The 12,930-nt window shown below is 45.2% G+C and overlaps 1 protein-coding gene across 1 annotated transcript in view; it reads left to right on the top strand.

Moving 5' to 3' along the window:
- The window catches only part of LOC103537518 (ubiquitin-conjugating enzyme E2 R2), a 75,787-nt gene extending 63,824 nt beyond the window's left edge, over positions 1-11,963 (top strand). The window contains exons 4-5 of the mRNA XM_030468304.1: positions 6,661-6,795; positions 8,245-11,963. Coding sequence (XP_030324164.1) covers positions 6,661-6,795; positions 8,245-8,464 — 355 coding nt within the window. The 3' untranslated portion in view covers positions 8,465-11,963. The remainder of the gene's footprint in view (positions 1-6,660; positions 6,796-8,244) is intronic.
- The last annotated feature ends 967 nt before the right edge of the window (positions 11,964-12,930 follow it).

The following is a 12,930-nucleotide window of genomic DNA, read 5'->3' as shown; positions in this document are numbered from 1 at the left end:
GCAGGTGTGACCCCTTTCCTCCCTTTCTCTTTCCAGAGCATAAGATGTTCCTCAGAACTGAGCAGAGGCCTTGGTTCTGCACACCATTCTCCAGCAGTAACTAAACATGGAGTGTTATCAGTCCTAGAAGCAGACACTGACTGAGAAACTTGCTGTTAATTTCAGCAAGTGCAGCTATGTAGAAGAGAGCTGAAAATAAAATTACAAAAAAGAAAAATTAGTTTTATCCTGGTTCAAACCAGGACATCAGGTAGTTCTCTTCCTGCCAAAAAAAAAGAAGGATCACTAAATACCAGAGGCATTCAAGGCTAACCTCTGTCCATTTTTTTGAAAGACCAGCTGAATTTCATTCTCATTACAAGACACTGCCAATAAAGAACAATAAGACTCATATCAAGTATCAGCTCATTGACCTGTGCAGCTGGAGTAGTGATGAAGTGGAAAAACCTTGAAGTAAGAAATTTCCTGTTCTAACTTTTAAATCTGATTTATTACCCAAAAAAGTTTAAAATAATTGACTCAAGATTTTTAGCATATTACAGGAAAATTATGCCTGTTTTCTTTGTGATTTATTAGATGTTGGTTCCACAACTTGAAACTTGTTATTTATTGGTAAATCCAGCTAGGGATCTCAGCATACCTGAGGGAGTGCAGTGATTTGATAAGGGTTTTCTGATAGTTTGACTACTTTCATCTAACTTGGCTTCATGAAATTATTTTGAAAAGAGCCTTTGTCAAAAACGCTGACTTTATGTTTAAAACTTTTTATTGAGAGAGATATAAGTAAAGGCAGCATGCTGCAGCACACTGGGCGGCCGGGGAGCCGTAGCCCCACCACCGGCTCCCACCTTCAATAATGTAAAACCGTCCCTTTATACTTTTCATAAAGCCCTTCCCCTCAGTCTCTTGCCAGTTTATCATAGATTCCCATCCCGCGGGCTCTCCCAGCATTGGTTCTTGCTTCGCGGGCTTCGCTCTGTTGCTGAGGGGAATTGCTGAGGGGAATGGTCACGTGATGTCCCTGTTTCGCGGGCCCCTGCAGTCGGCCCCTCCTCCTGTTTTTCTGGCTTTTCTTCCTTATAAGTACGCTTAAACATACACCCCAAAACAACAGGATACAACATGCTATCTCAACAAACTGACCAAACAAACATTATTAAACTGAAAGATACACTCAACAAAACAATAAACTACAATTTTAAACCCTTATTTTTCACAGCCTTTGTCAAAGCAAAGATCCAGCAAGGGGGATTTATTGGATTCTTGACCCGTTGAATAGTGTTCTAACATACACACACTCTGCAAAGTGTTGAAGCATGACAGGAGACTAGGAATTGTAGCAGTTAGCAAATTATAGCAACTTATGTTCCTCCTGGAGCATGCTATTTCAAAGTTTAAAAGGCTCAAGAGATATGGTTTATCTTGGCTGTGTGAAGTTATGAAGGGTTGGGAATCTGACCTTCAGAGCTCGAAGTAAGCATTATCCAATCCATCTGTACCAAGAACAAGTGAGTATGAAGCAACCTCTCATAAAGTTCTAGTTCAGATTTTTTTAATAATGAAAAAAGCTTAAATACTATTTTAATCTATTTATTGCTAAGTTATGTTCACCTGTCCCTCTGTTCATGTGGCTATTAAACTTATTTTCATACATATGGTATGGTTAGGACTAGATGACAAGCCTCAACTCGTAGTTAGGAAACAGCTTTGGGCATTAATTATATCGCACACATTTTGAGTATTTCAATATATACAACCATAAAGACTGACATGAAACCTCTCATGGTGCTATTTCTTCAATTTCTATTCTTCTTTACCACGGTGCAGTTTTTGGTGCTTACTCTCTTGGAACATGTTGGGCTTAAAGGTGAGAGAGAAAACTTTCCTCAGCTGTATCAGCAAGTGGAAATGAAATTTGTCTTTAACTCTTAGCCTTCTGCCAACATCACCTGTTGGGCTAAGTGCCAATAGAAGTGCATCTTTCTGTGGTCCCATCTGGTTTTGCAAGACTTTGGAGTGTTGGACAGGAGGCAGCAGGGCTGAAGATGCAGGGGGGGAGCATGCTTGTTGTATTGAGCTGCATGCACAACCTTCTCTTCAGTTGCTGAATTTTGTAAATCTTGCTGAATGTTGACTGTTTACTACAGAAGACTGGAAGTGTCTGGAGGGGGGAATGTTATTCTTCAACTTTGAGAGCACCTATGCTTCTGCCTCTAACAGTGTTAAGCATGCTCATGATTTTTTTTAAAAAGTCAATATGGACTTTCCCATCACCCAGAGCTAGATGAGGCAATCATAAGTAAATATGGCAAGCATCCAGCAAGATGTGAATGAATGCAGCTGTGATTTGTGTGGCAGAGAATACTGCTTTTCTTCTCACATTACCATAAAGCTGAAGAAATGGGGGCAGAGCTTAGGGGTTGAGGCACTTGGCTCACTTTAGTTGCCCTTCTCTGTATCTCCCCTGGCCTCACTGTCCTTTGAGGTGCACAGACTAGAATGGAGCACAGTATTCAAGATGTTGGAACATCTGTATCTTGTGAAGATAGGCAATGCCCTGTGTTATTTCTTTATTTCATGAGAATGCCCACTTTTGTTGGCTTTTTTGTCTGCTTTAGTACATTGAGCTGGTTGCAGAAACTGTCCAGATCTAACATTACTGTCAGTACACCCTAAGCCAAAACCTCTTACTTTATACTGGAGAATAAAAATGTGCTAGAACAAATCTGTGTACCTCTAAAGGTGATTCTGAGAAGCTACAGTGTAGATAGTACCTGGAACACCAAAAGAAAACCTTTTCAACAAGGTATATAACAGGATGTGCTGGTTGGGAGCCCCAGCCACTCTACATAATGTCTGTTTTAGTTTAGATTAAATACATCTGTGCCTGAGCCTTCTGTTGATACATGGAGAAAAAAAGGCACTTAACAGGTCTGATTCATTGAGCCTCTACTGGATTTTCTCCTCTGTTGATAAAAAAGGGACTCTGAAGACAACAGCACAGTAAACACTCTCAAATGGCATGGCAGCTGAACACACTGTATCCCAGAATGGGGTGGGGGGATGTAAGAAAGCATAAAGTGGGCTTGAAATCCCCACTCTTCACGCAAACAACTTGCATGAAACAACATGCTAGAACAACCTCGCCTGAGGGAGAAACAGATCCATGACAGTACTAGAGAGGGTAAGTCTGTAGTCAGTCCAGCGTAGTTTGTATTTGATGCCAAGGATGTTTTCAGTCACGTGTGGCTGAACTTTTTTGTGGTTTTGGTCCTGTCAGATCCCATGTGATGGGATCCTTTCCTATTCACCTTGCTTACTCAGAGCAGTAGGGTTTGAGTTGGAAGAGATTGTCTAGCTCTCAAGGTATCAGCACTGATAAATGTAAAAGCTAAATCTAACTAACTTTTCTCTAACTGTAAAGCCAATCTAATGCACTGGTCAGTAGAGCAGAAAGCCTCTAATAGAGCCTTGGTGTATTTAAGTAGCTTTGCATTGACTTAGGAGTCTGAGGCACTGCAGTGGAAACTGACTTCTCACTTTGTTGATGGAAGTGTTGTAGATGCTAAATCCAGACATGAATTCCTGTCCTTGGCCTTCCCTAGACTTTTCCTACAGTAGAGCTGATGCAATGATGCTGGAGCTGACATGCTGGCTTTACAGCATGTTTGCTGAAAATGAAATCTTAGATGAATTCTTGAGATGAAGTAGAAGATGGTTGCTCTTCTGCCCATCATTCCAGTCTGACCAGTTTTTTCTAGGGCTGCTGTTCGTTTTCCTGCTGAATTCTATCACTTGGATAGTAAATTGTGTAAGACTCTCCTGATAGCTGTGCTGAACAGTCTAGCAAGACACAAATGTTGTTTCAAATCCTTTCAATAATCTTGGCATTCAAATGATCAAGCATTTCCTGGAATTGAAGCTCAGATATATGATCTGGTAGATGTGCTCAGCACATGCTGCTCTGAATGTGCCCCTAAATCAACACAAGTACAGCTGGGCCTGTAGTCTGCTTTAATCAAGTTCCACAAATCAGTTGCTCTGTACTGCTGTATTTCAAAACTTACTCCTTGTATCTTGTTCTTCCTTTCCATTTAAATTGAAAACTGTTGCCAGCTAGACCACCTTGAACATAGGTGGAAAGATAGTTTGGGTTGGAAAGGACCTTAAAGATCATCTAGTTCCAACACCCCTGCCATGGGCAGAGATACCTCCTACTAGACCAGTTTGCTCCAAGCCCCATCCAACCTGGCCTTCAACACTGCGAGGAATGGGGCAGCCACAGCTTCTCTGGGTAACCTCTTCCAGTGTCTCACCACCCTCACAGGAAAGAATTTCTACCTAAAATCTCATCTAAATCTCCCCTCTTCCAGTTTGAAACCATTCCCCCCCCTCGTCCTATCACTCTAGCCCCTTGTCAAAAGTCCTTCCCCAGCTTTCTTGTAGCCCCTTCAGGTACTGGAAAATGCTCTAAGGTCTCTCTAGAGCCTTCTCTTCTCCAGGCTGAACAACCCCAACTTTCTCAGCCTGTCCTTGTAGCAGAGCTGCTCCAGCCCTTCGATCCTGTTTGTGGCCCCCCTCTGGACTCACTTCAACAGCTCCATGTCTTTCTTGTGCCAGGGGATACAGAGCTGCAGAGGAGGTCTCATGAGAGCAGAGTAGAGGGGTAGAATCCTCTCCCTCTCCCTGTTGGCCACACTGTTGGGGATGCAGCCCAGGACACGGTTGGTTTCTGGGCTGCCAGCACACATTGCCAGCTCATGTTGAGCTTCTTGTCAACCATCATCCTCAAGTCCTTCTCCTCAGGGCTGTTCTCTATCCATTCTCCACCCAGCCTGTATTTGTGTTTGGGATTGCCCCGACCCAGGTGCAGAACTTTGCATGAGCTTGGCATGGGCCCACCTCTTCAGCCTGTCAAGGTCCCTCTGGATGGCCTCCCCTCCAGCATATCAACTGTACCACATGGTTTGGTTATGTGAAGCTATTGCAGTGGTAGGTACAGCTAGGTGGCTGGGTATGTAGAGCTGCCTGATGGGACTTGAGTTTTGTGCTGGTTGTAGCTCTGTGTGAGCAGCAAAGAGATGAATCTCTGAAGCGCAAAGGGTTGTAGGAAATGCAGGTGTCGTGATCCGCTTATTATTTTATATTTTGATTATGAGGATTTCTCAGCCTCTGCTTCAGAGATGAGGCATAAAATTGCAAGCTAACACGTTTTTACACTTAACAAGTTACAAGGATTTATTTTTAGGGAAGGGAAAACAAAATTTCACAGTTAAGAAAGGGTAAACACAATTCGCTACTTTTTGAGAGACAAGTTGTTAAGGAAAGAAAGGAAGAAACGAGAGGGTAATTAAAAATGTTTCACCGCTAGTTGGTCCTAGCGGGGGGGGGGGGGGGGGGGTGGGGGGGTAGGAGTCGTGTTACCGCGCCGCCGCTGCAGTCGAAAAGCCGTGTCGCCGCTTCTTTTTTTCCTTTCTTTCGCGTGCTCGCCTCCCGGAGTGTGTGTGGGGTGTAGAATTCAGGACGCTGCGAAAGCTGCTTGCCGCTTGTGCCTTCAGGACTGCTTGCTGATGCTGGCTTCTGCTTTTCGGTTCTTTCTGGGGGATTTTTATAATGCAAAGGAGAGCGGGTCCCCCTCTTTTTTCCTTTTGTGTGAGTTATTCATAAAAAAGGCTTTTTTTGGAGTTGAGCATACTTCCCGAAAATTACCTTATCAGTTCGTTAAGATATGCTAAATTCGCGACGTCTGGCCAGATGTCAGGCACCAGGAATTTGTTGTCCTGTTTGCCAGTCTTTAGATATGTTAATGTGGGAGCATTTTTGATATGTGAGCTTAAAGAAAAAAAAAAAACCTAAATAATTCTTGCTCAAGAATCAAAAATTTTTAAAGTGTTTACATCAGCAGGAGAACGATCTAGGTGAAGGAAGTAGTATTTGCCCTGGTAAAGGCTAGCAGATTGGGGCAGCTAGCAGCTCTATGCTGCTGTTAGAAATCCAGGAAGGCTGTCTGCCCGGGTTTACATGACTGGCTCACGCTGGCTTTGCGGAGTACCAGCAGCTGAATCCTTCTGGGCCCTTGGCAGCTTGCCTGGGTATTGAAAAACATCTGCACTGTCTTCCCCTTGCTTTGCTCAAGTGCTGCTACAGCAGACTTAATGGCATAGGGGCTGGCCATGGCTTCAACCTCTTAACATGCTGTGGAACAGGGAAGGCAATGTAGCCTCATCTGATGGCGTTGGGTCACAGTGGTCCTCCCTATACAGGATAGTCAAAGAGCCGGATTTCTGCTGGGAGACTAAATGTCATGAGGAACAAGCTCACCAAGCAAGTTTCCAACCCTGAAGCATCCATGGGTGGTATGGAAAAGCCAAATTCTGGTCTGATGTGAGCTTTGTCTACTTCCCCATCACAAGCATGTGCATAGACATGCTAGTCTATTGTTAGATTAGGTTTTTGAGGTTTGTATTGTGTTACCTTACCTACACCAATGGCCAGGATTTAAAGTTCATAAAAAGCTGCTCTCACTTCAGTTGTTATCCTTAATTACCCTTAACTTTTGACTTTAAACAAGTTTCTGATGCATCACCTAAAAAGCTCTTCAGCATCTAGAATCCATGAATGCATTAGCTCTGATTCTGCTGTTTTGATTGCCTTTTTCAGGACTATCTTACTGAGTGTAATCTCTTTGCTTAATGAGCCCAACACATTCTCTCCTGCCAATGTGGATGCGTCAGTCATGTTCAGGAAATGGAGGGACAGTAAAGGAAAAGACAAGGAGTATGCTGAAATCATAAGGTAAGCTTTGCCATATGTGATGCTGTGCTACCAGCCTCCTGCTTTGAATCCCATGGAACAGGTTGCTCACAGAATTTGCTGAAACCGGCTTCTCACTGTGGTTACTCATTTGGAAAGGAATTTTACAGGTTTATTTCAACTGCATGCTTCATGTCCCTGTAGGATTTTCAGCACACAAGTGATGCAAAATTCTGGAGCAGGAGGACCGGACTGATCTGTCATTGAATTGTTCTTTTTTAGACTCATCTGGCATGATGCTCTGCAAAAACTATTGGCTGCTAGTAAATACCAGTTCCTGCTTGCCTTTGAGTACTGCCTGTATTGCTTGGGATTTCATTTGAACTGACTTTGGTCCTACTAATTCTGTGCTTAATGCACTTATGAATCATAACTTTGTCCCTCCAATTCAAAGGAATATCAGTAGGATTTGGCAAGTTCTTTTGAAGCTGGGTTTGATTAGCCAGAATCACTATTCAGTCTTGACTGTCCTTTGAGAAGTTCATGGTTCATCAAGTGCTGTAGGGAGGTGATGTAAACTTGAGCCATGATTGCTGTAGAGTGGCAGATGGGCAGCCCATACTGCAGTGGGACCACTGTCATGCTTGCCTGAGGCAAGGCCACATCTGAATTGACTCTACTAGCTGTGTGTGCAGGATATACCCCTAGTTGGAGTTATGCAGGACAGTCAGTCACTGGCCTGAGCAGTGCAAGGAGCCTTGCTATGAGGTTGTCTTAGTCCCCTCCACATCCATTGGCTTCAGTGGAGCTGGATGTACTCCATAAACAGTATGGCAGAGTGCTAAGCAGGTTAGTGGAGGTGAAAGGAAAGGCCCTTCTCCTTGCTGGGGGGCAACACAGACCAACAACAGTTCACAGCCTGAATGCTGCCAGGAGACAGCAGTTAGAGCTTGTCCGGGGGTGATGGAAAATACTTGTTTCCTGCCATCTCCAGGCAGTGCCAGGGTTACAGCTGCATCTTTGGGTGCAGGCATGTGTTCAGACTGCTCTTACTCTTCAGTGGGAGCTCAGAGCTGCCAAATGCTTGTGGGAATTGTAGTTTTGAGCACGCTGGGGTAGAGTCATCAGTGGTGGAGGGCATCTCTTAACCCACTTCAAGAAGTCATCTTGGGAAAACTCTGAATACCGCTTCTGTAACAAATGTAATGGAATTTACTCTGAGCTCTATCAGTTCTTTAATGTGGAGTCCTGTAGAATAACTGATTTCTTATGTTGCTGAGAGTGTGTGTGCTGCAAACACCCTTGGAATGCTCTCAAGCCCTGGGGCTGTGGGACCTAAATATGTTTCTAGTGCTGCTTGTGCTGCTTCAGCCAATCAGCTATCCTGACTGAGCTGCCAGGAGGGCTGGGGCTGGCAGAGAGGTGGGGAGTTGAACCATGCTCCTGCTGGCACACAGCCCTGCTCACATTGTTGGATCATCCTCCCTTCAGGAAACAGGTTTTGGCTACCAAAGCAGAGGCAGAGAAGGATGGTGTGAAGGTCCCCACTACGCTGGCAGAGTACTGCATCAAAACTAAAGTGCCTTCCAATGACAACAGTTCAGATTTGCTTTATGACGACTTGTATGATGATGACATTGATGATGAAGAGGAGGAGGAGGAAGATGCCGACTGTTATGATGACGATGATTCTGGCAATGAGGAGTCCTGACCTGTTCCCTCTATGCCCCTGTACTGCCCTGCTGACCCAGGCCAGAAGAGAGAAGTGGTAACCTAGGAGCAGTCCAAATAAAAAAAATGAGGGGGGGAAAAACCAAAATCTTCATCTCCTGTTTGCTCCTGTTTTATGGACCTGTTAGAGACCCTACCTAGAATGTCTGAATTCTTGCATTCTTAACCCTTTTATCATTGTATTATGATTTCTTGTTAAAAAAGAAACTTCCCTTTTCACTCCTCTACAAAATTCTCACAGCAAAACAGGTTTCCTCATGTTTAGATTCTTGAATTAAATACTGTCTTGCATTGAGATGTTTAATGTATTTAAAGCTGGAACAAAACCATTGGAAGCTGAGTTTTCAGGAGCTCAAGTGCTGTGTTTTACAATGAGAGTGGTGAGTCCCTGGCCCAGGTTGCCCAGACAGGTGGTAGATGCCCCATCCCTGGAAACATTCCAGGTCAGGTTGGATGGGCCTCTGAGCAACCTGATCTAGTTGCAAATGTCCCTGCTTACTGCAGGCCGGAGGAGGGGGTGGGGCGTTGGACTAGACGGACTTAAATGTCCAACCTGAACCATTTGATGGTTCTAAAAAAAAAATCCACACAAAACAAATAGCCAAGGGTTAGCTGCTCCATTTACAGTAATAGCGTGTGTACATTCATTTAGCTTTGTGGTGGTGGCTTTTCCTTTATAAGGTGTGGGGCGGAGGGTGTAAAGCTAGTGTGTGTTGAGCTTGATGGGATGTTACTGAAAGGTACAGTATTCCTTTTCAGCCTGCTCAAGTTAGGAAATAGCTGGCCCCTGGAGCCCCAGAGGGCACAATCAGCTTTGTCTCTGAAAGAGGTTTGTGATATGAACTCTAAAATAAACACTTAACACTTCATGTCTGTACAACTGAGACCTGGGCTGTTTTGTTTGGTTTTTTACAGACTAGGTTACTAGGTTGGGGTTGAAAAAGTTCAGTTTAGCTGTGCTGCTGTGATCTGCTGCCAGCTGCCCCTCTCTGGAAGGAAAACATGTGCATGCCACTACCCAGCAGGCCAGCATTCATCCCGAACTTGGTTTTGGCAGTGGGATAGACTGATAGCCTCCTGCTCTAGTGCTCACTAGCAGCCCTTACTTCCTGCAGCCTAAGTCCAGTGCTAGCCTGAGCCTTCTTTGTTTCTTATGTAGCCCATGTGTTGGTAAATGCAACCCTGCTGCAGCTCTGTGGGGTTGGCAGAAGTCAAAGCTGCCTCTGGTGCCTACTGGGCTGGCTGGGGCACAGGCCAGAGAGAATGTTTGTGTGCTGGGCTCGCAGAATCACAGACTCACAGCCAGTTAGGGGTTGGAAGGGACCTCAAAAGATCATCAAGTCTAACCCCCCTGCCAGAGCAGGGTCATCTACAGGAGGTCATGTAGGAACGTGTCCAGGTGGGTTTTGAATGTCTCCAGAGAAGGAGACCACAACCTCCCTGGGCAGCCTGTGCCAGGGCTCTGTCACCCTCACAGTGAAAAAAAAATTCTGCTTGTGTTTATATGGAATTTCCTATGCTCAAGCTTATATCTGTTGCCCCTTGTCCTATGATTGGGCATAACTGAGAAGAGCCTGGCACCATCCTCCTGGCTCTTTCCCTTTATGTATTTATTAATGAGGTCACCCCTCATTCTCCTCCAAGCTGAAGAGCCTCAGCTCCCTTAGCCTTTCCTCATAAAGGAGATGTTCCACTCCCTTTATCATCTTTGTGGCTCTGTGGTGGACTCTTTCAAGCTCTTTCCCTGTCCTTTTGGAACTGAGGGGCCCAGAACTGGACACAATATTCCAGATGTGGCCTCACCATGGCAGAATAGAGGGAGAGGAGAACTTCTCTCGACGTACAAGCCACACCCCACACCCCCCCTTCTAATGCACCCCAGGATGCCCTTGGCCTTCTTGGCCACAAGGGAGCATTGCTGGCTCATGATCATCCTTCTGTCCACTAGCACCCCCAGATCTCTTTTCCCTTCACTACTCTTCAAGGCATCAGTCTCCAGAACTCTCCCTTGCCTAGCTGGATTTGGCCTGGGTGAGCATGTACAGCCCCACAGGTGAGGGTGTTGGAGTGCTTCAGGCTGGAAGAGAAGGCCAGCAGCAGGGTTTTCCAGGCTATTTAGTAGCATGGTTCAAGCTGGTGCACTGAGTTAGGCTTCCTGCATGGTTTTTTTGGGAGCTCTTGGCAGACCTTAGGGCCCTCCCCTATGGGGGAGGGGGGAGGGGCTGCATGCTGGTCTTTGCAAAACCCTCTTCCTTAGTTCCTCAACACTTTCACCCCGTTGCTGTGTGCTCTTGTTCAGCTGTGGTGCAATGGCCTGAATTCACCTTTTGCATGAGCCCTTAATCAGCAACCAGCCCTGCCTTTCTGGGCTGAGCCCTGGCACCTCCAGGAGCAGATCTGAGTTGCTGAACTTGCTTTCGTGAGAACCTCTGTACCCCACAGGTACAGAAGCAGTTATCCTGTTAAGATATGTGGGCTTGTACATTTGTTTATGCCTCCCTTTCTTATATCTCAGGGTTTTCAATGGTGTGGTCCATTGAAGGGTGCTTTGGTGGAAGTAAACATTGTTCTGTGACCATCTGTGGGGGCTGTGTCCTGGGTTGATGGGGAGGATGAGAATGGGCAAACTCAAAGTGTGCTGCTTGGAGGTAGAGGAGTGGAAGGAAGCCCTTGGGGAGAGGAGCAAGGCTGGTAAGGCTCTGTTTGACAAGAGCAAGGTAGATGTGTCTCCCTGATCTCTGCCCCAGGGTGATGCAGCCCTCTGCCCCCTGCAAAGTAAAGGCAGCCCAACTGATGATGCCCTGTAATAGTCTGCATGCTTGTTTGCCTGTTACTTGGGGAGGCAGCCCGACCCCTCCTGCTTCAGCTCATCCTTCCAGCAAGGACTGCCGGCACCTGGTGCTTTTTTGGAGATGGCAGTGGGACTCCACTGCATCTAGTGATAGTGTGGGACAAACACCACCCCCCACCCCACCCCACCCCCATCAGCTTCACTCACAGCACTAGTGTTGGCGAATGGACACCTGGCACTCTTGGCTGCAATACTGGTCTTGGGGTCACACCAGTACAGGCACACCAACCTCCAGGTTTGGGGGGAGGAGGGGGGGGCGATGTTAGGGAGTGAAGGAGTAAGGCAACACTGGCTGTGCTGATTACTTGGGTTGAAATGATACTGCATCTTTCAGCCCTTGTACTTTTGACAGTCTTCACTGTATACTGTCCAGTGAGTTGTATTTTCAGGCTTGATGTTGTAAGATGCATTATCATGACTCTTCTCTTACCTTTTTTTGGTGGGTTTTTTTTTGTTTGTTTATTTTTTAAAGGTAAAAAGCACCCTATTTTGAGAGCTACTACATTAACCAGATGAATTTCTCTTCCCTACTGTCCTGTGCAGTGTCATGGCTTGTTGACTTGCTTATTTCCTTTTCTGATACAAATTGACATATGAGGGTCTTTTTGAAACTATTAAAAAAAAAAAATCACAGAAAATGTTTACCTGACCTATGCCTTCTGCGTTTTTTCTTAAACTTTTTCTCCTGTCTCAGTCAATATTAGCACTTACATTTCAAACCACAGTTTTCAACCATTCTGAAACCAGCAGGGTACATGAGATTTCTTAGTGTTCTTAGCTGAAATCCCAGACGTTTTCCTTTTTTCCCCCCCAAAGTATAACTTACCAGAAAGAACTGATGCATTTTTGTGTTGTCTTCCCCTTCAGTAGTTATATTTTGTCTTTTCTGCACATCTACTAATAAAAATGAAATTAAAATATCCCTGTACTGTTACTTCTCTGTTAATTGAGCTGTTTTATTTACATGGGTTATTTAAAGCATCAAATAGCTATTTACAAGGTCAGTGCTGTTCCCATATCATTGCCTATCCATAAATATCTATAAGGTTACTGGAAAATAAAAGTGCTCATTGACATCTGCCTGCCTGAACAGAAGACTGATTTAAAGTACTTTGGCAAAAGTCCATGAGTTTTGCTGTTATATTTAGTCTTCCTAAATCAGCAAATGGAGACCCAGGGGGAAGATGGTTCACAGTCTCATGTGACTGCTGCAGAGATGCAGGATAGGGCAAAGCTGCTGTTGCCATAGGGCTGAAATGTTGCTGGTGCCTGGTGCCCTAGCAGGGCACGAGCACAGCATTTCTGAAATCAGACAAGACAGTGGGGGAGCTTGTTTGCTGGGCCAGGGGGGGCTTTGTCTGCATGCAGGAGGCTAGCAGAGGAATTTAGGTCATCACTGCACCCTTCAGAGTGCTTGCCCTTCAAGCTTGAGTGAAGAAGTTTGGTTTTGAGGTGCCATGCTGCTGCAGTCAAGCTAAAATTAGTGGGATAAGTGTACAGAAGTTGTACTTGCTACAGTTGGCACTGTTGAGTCTTATGTGGTTGGACAGGATGTAGTTGACTTGAGTGCCTTGGTTTCACAGCTGTGCTGAAGG

Source organism: Calypte anna, chromosome W, assembly GCF_003957555.1.
Source record: "Calypte anna isolate BGI_N300 chromosome W, bCalAnn1_v1.p, whole genome shotgun sequence".
NCBI lineage: Eukaryota > Metazoa > Chordata > Aves > Apodiformes > Trochilidae > Calypte > Calypte anna.
This window is presented reverse-complemented; position numbering and strand designations above follow the sequence as displayed.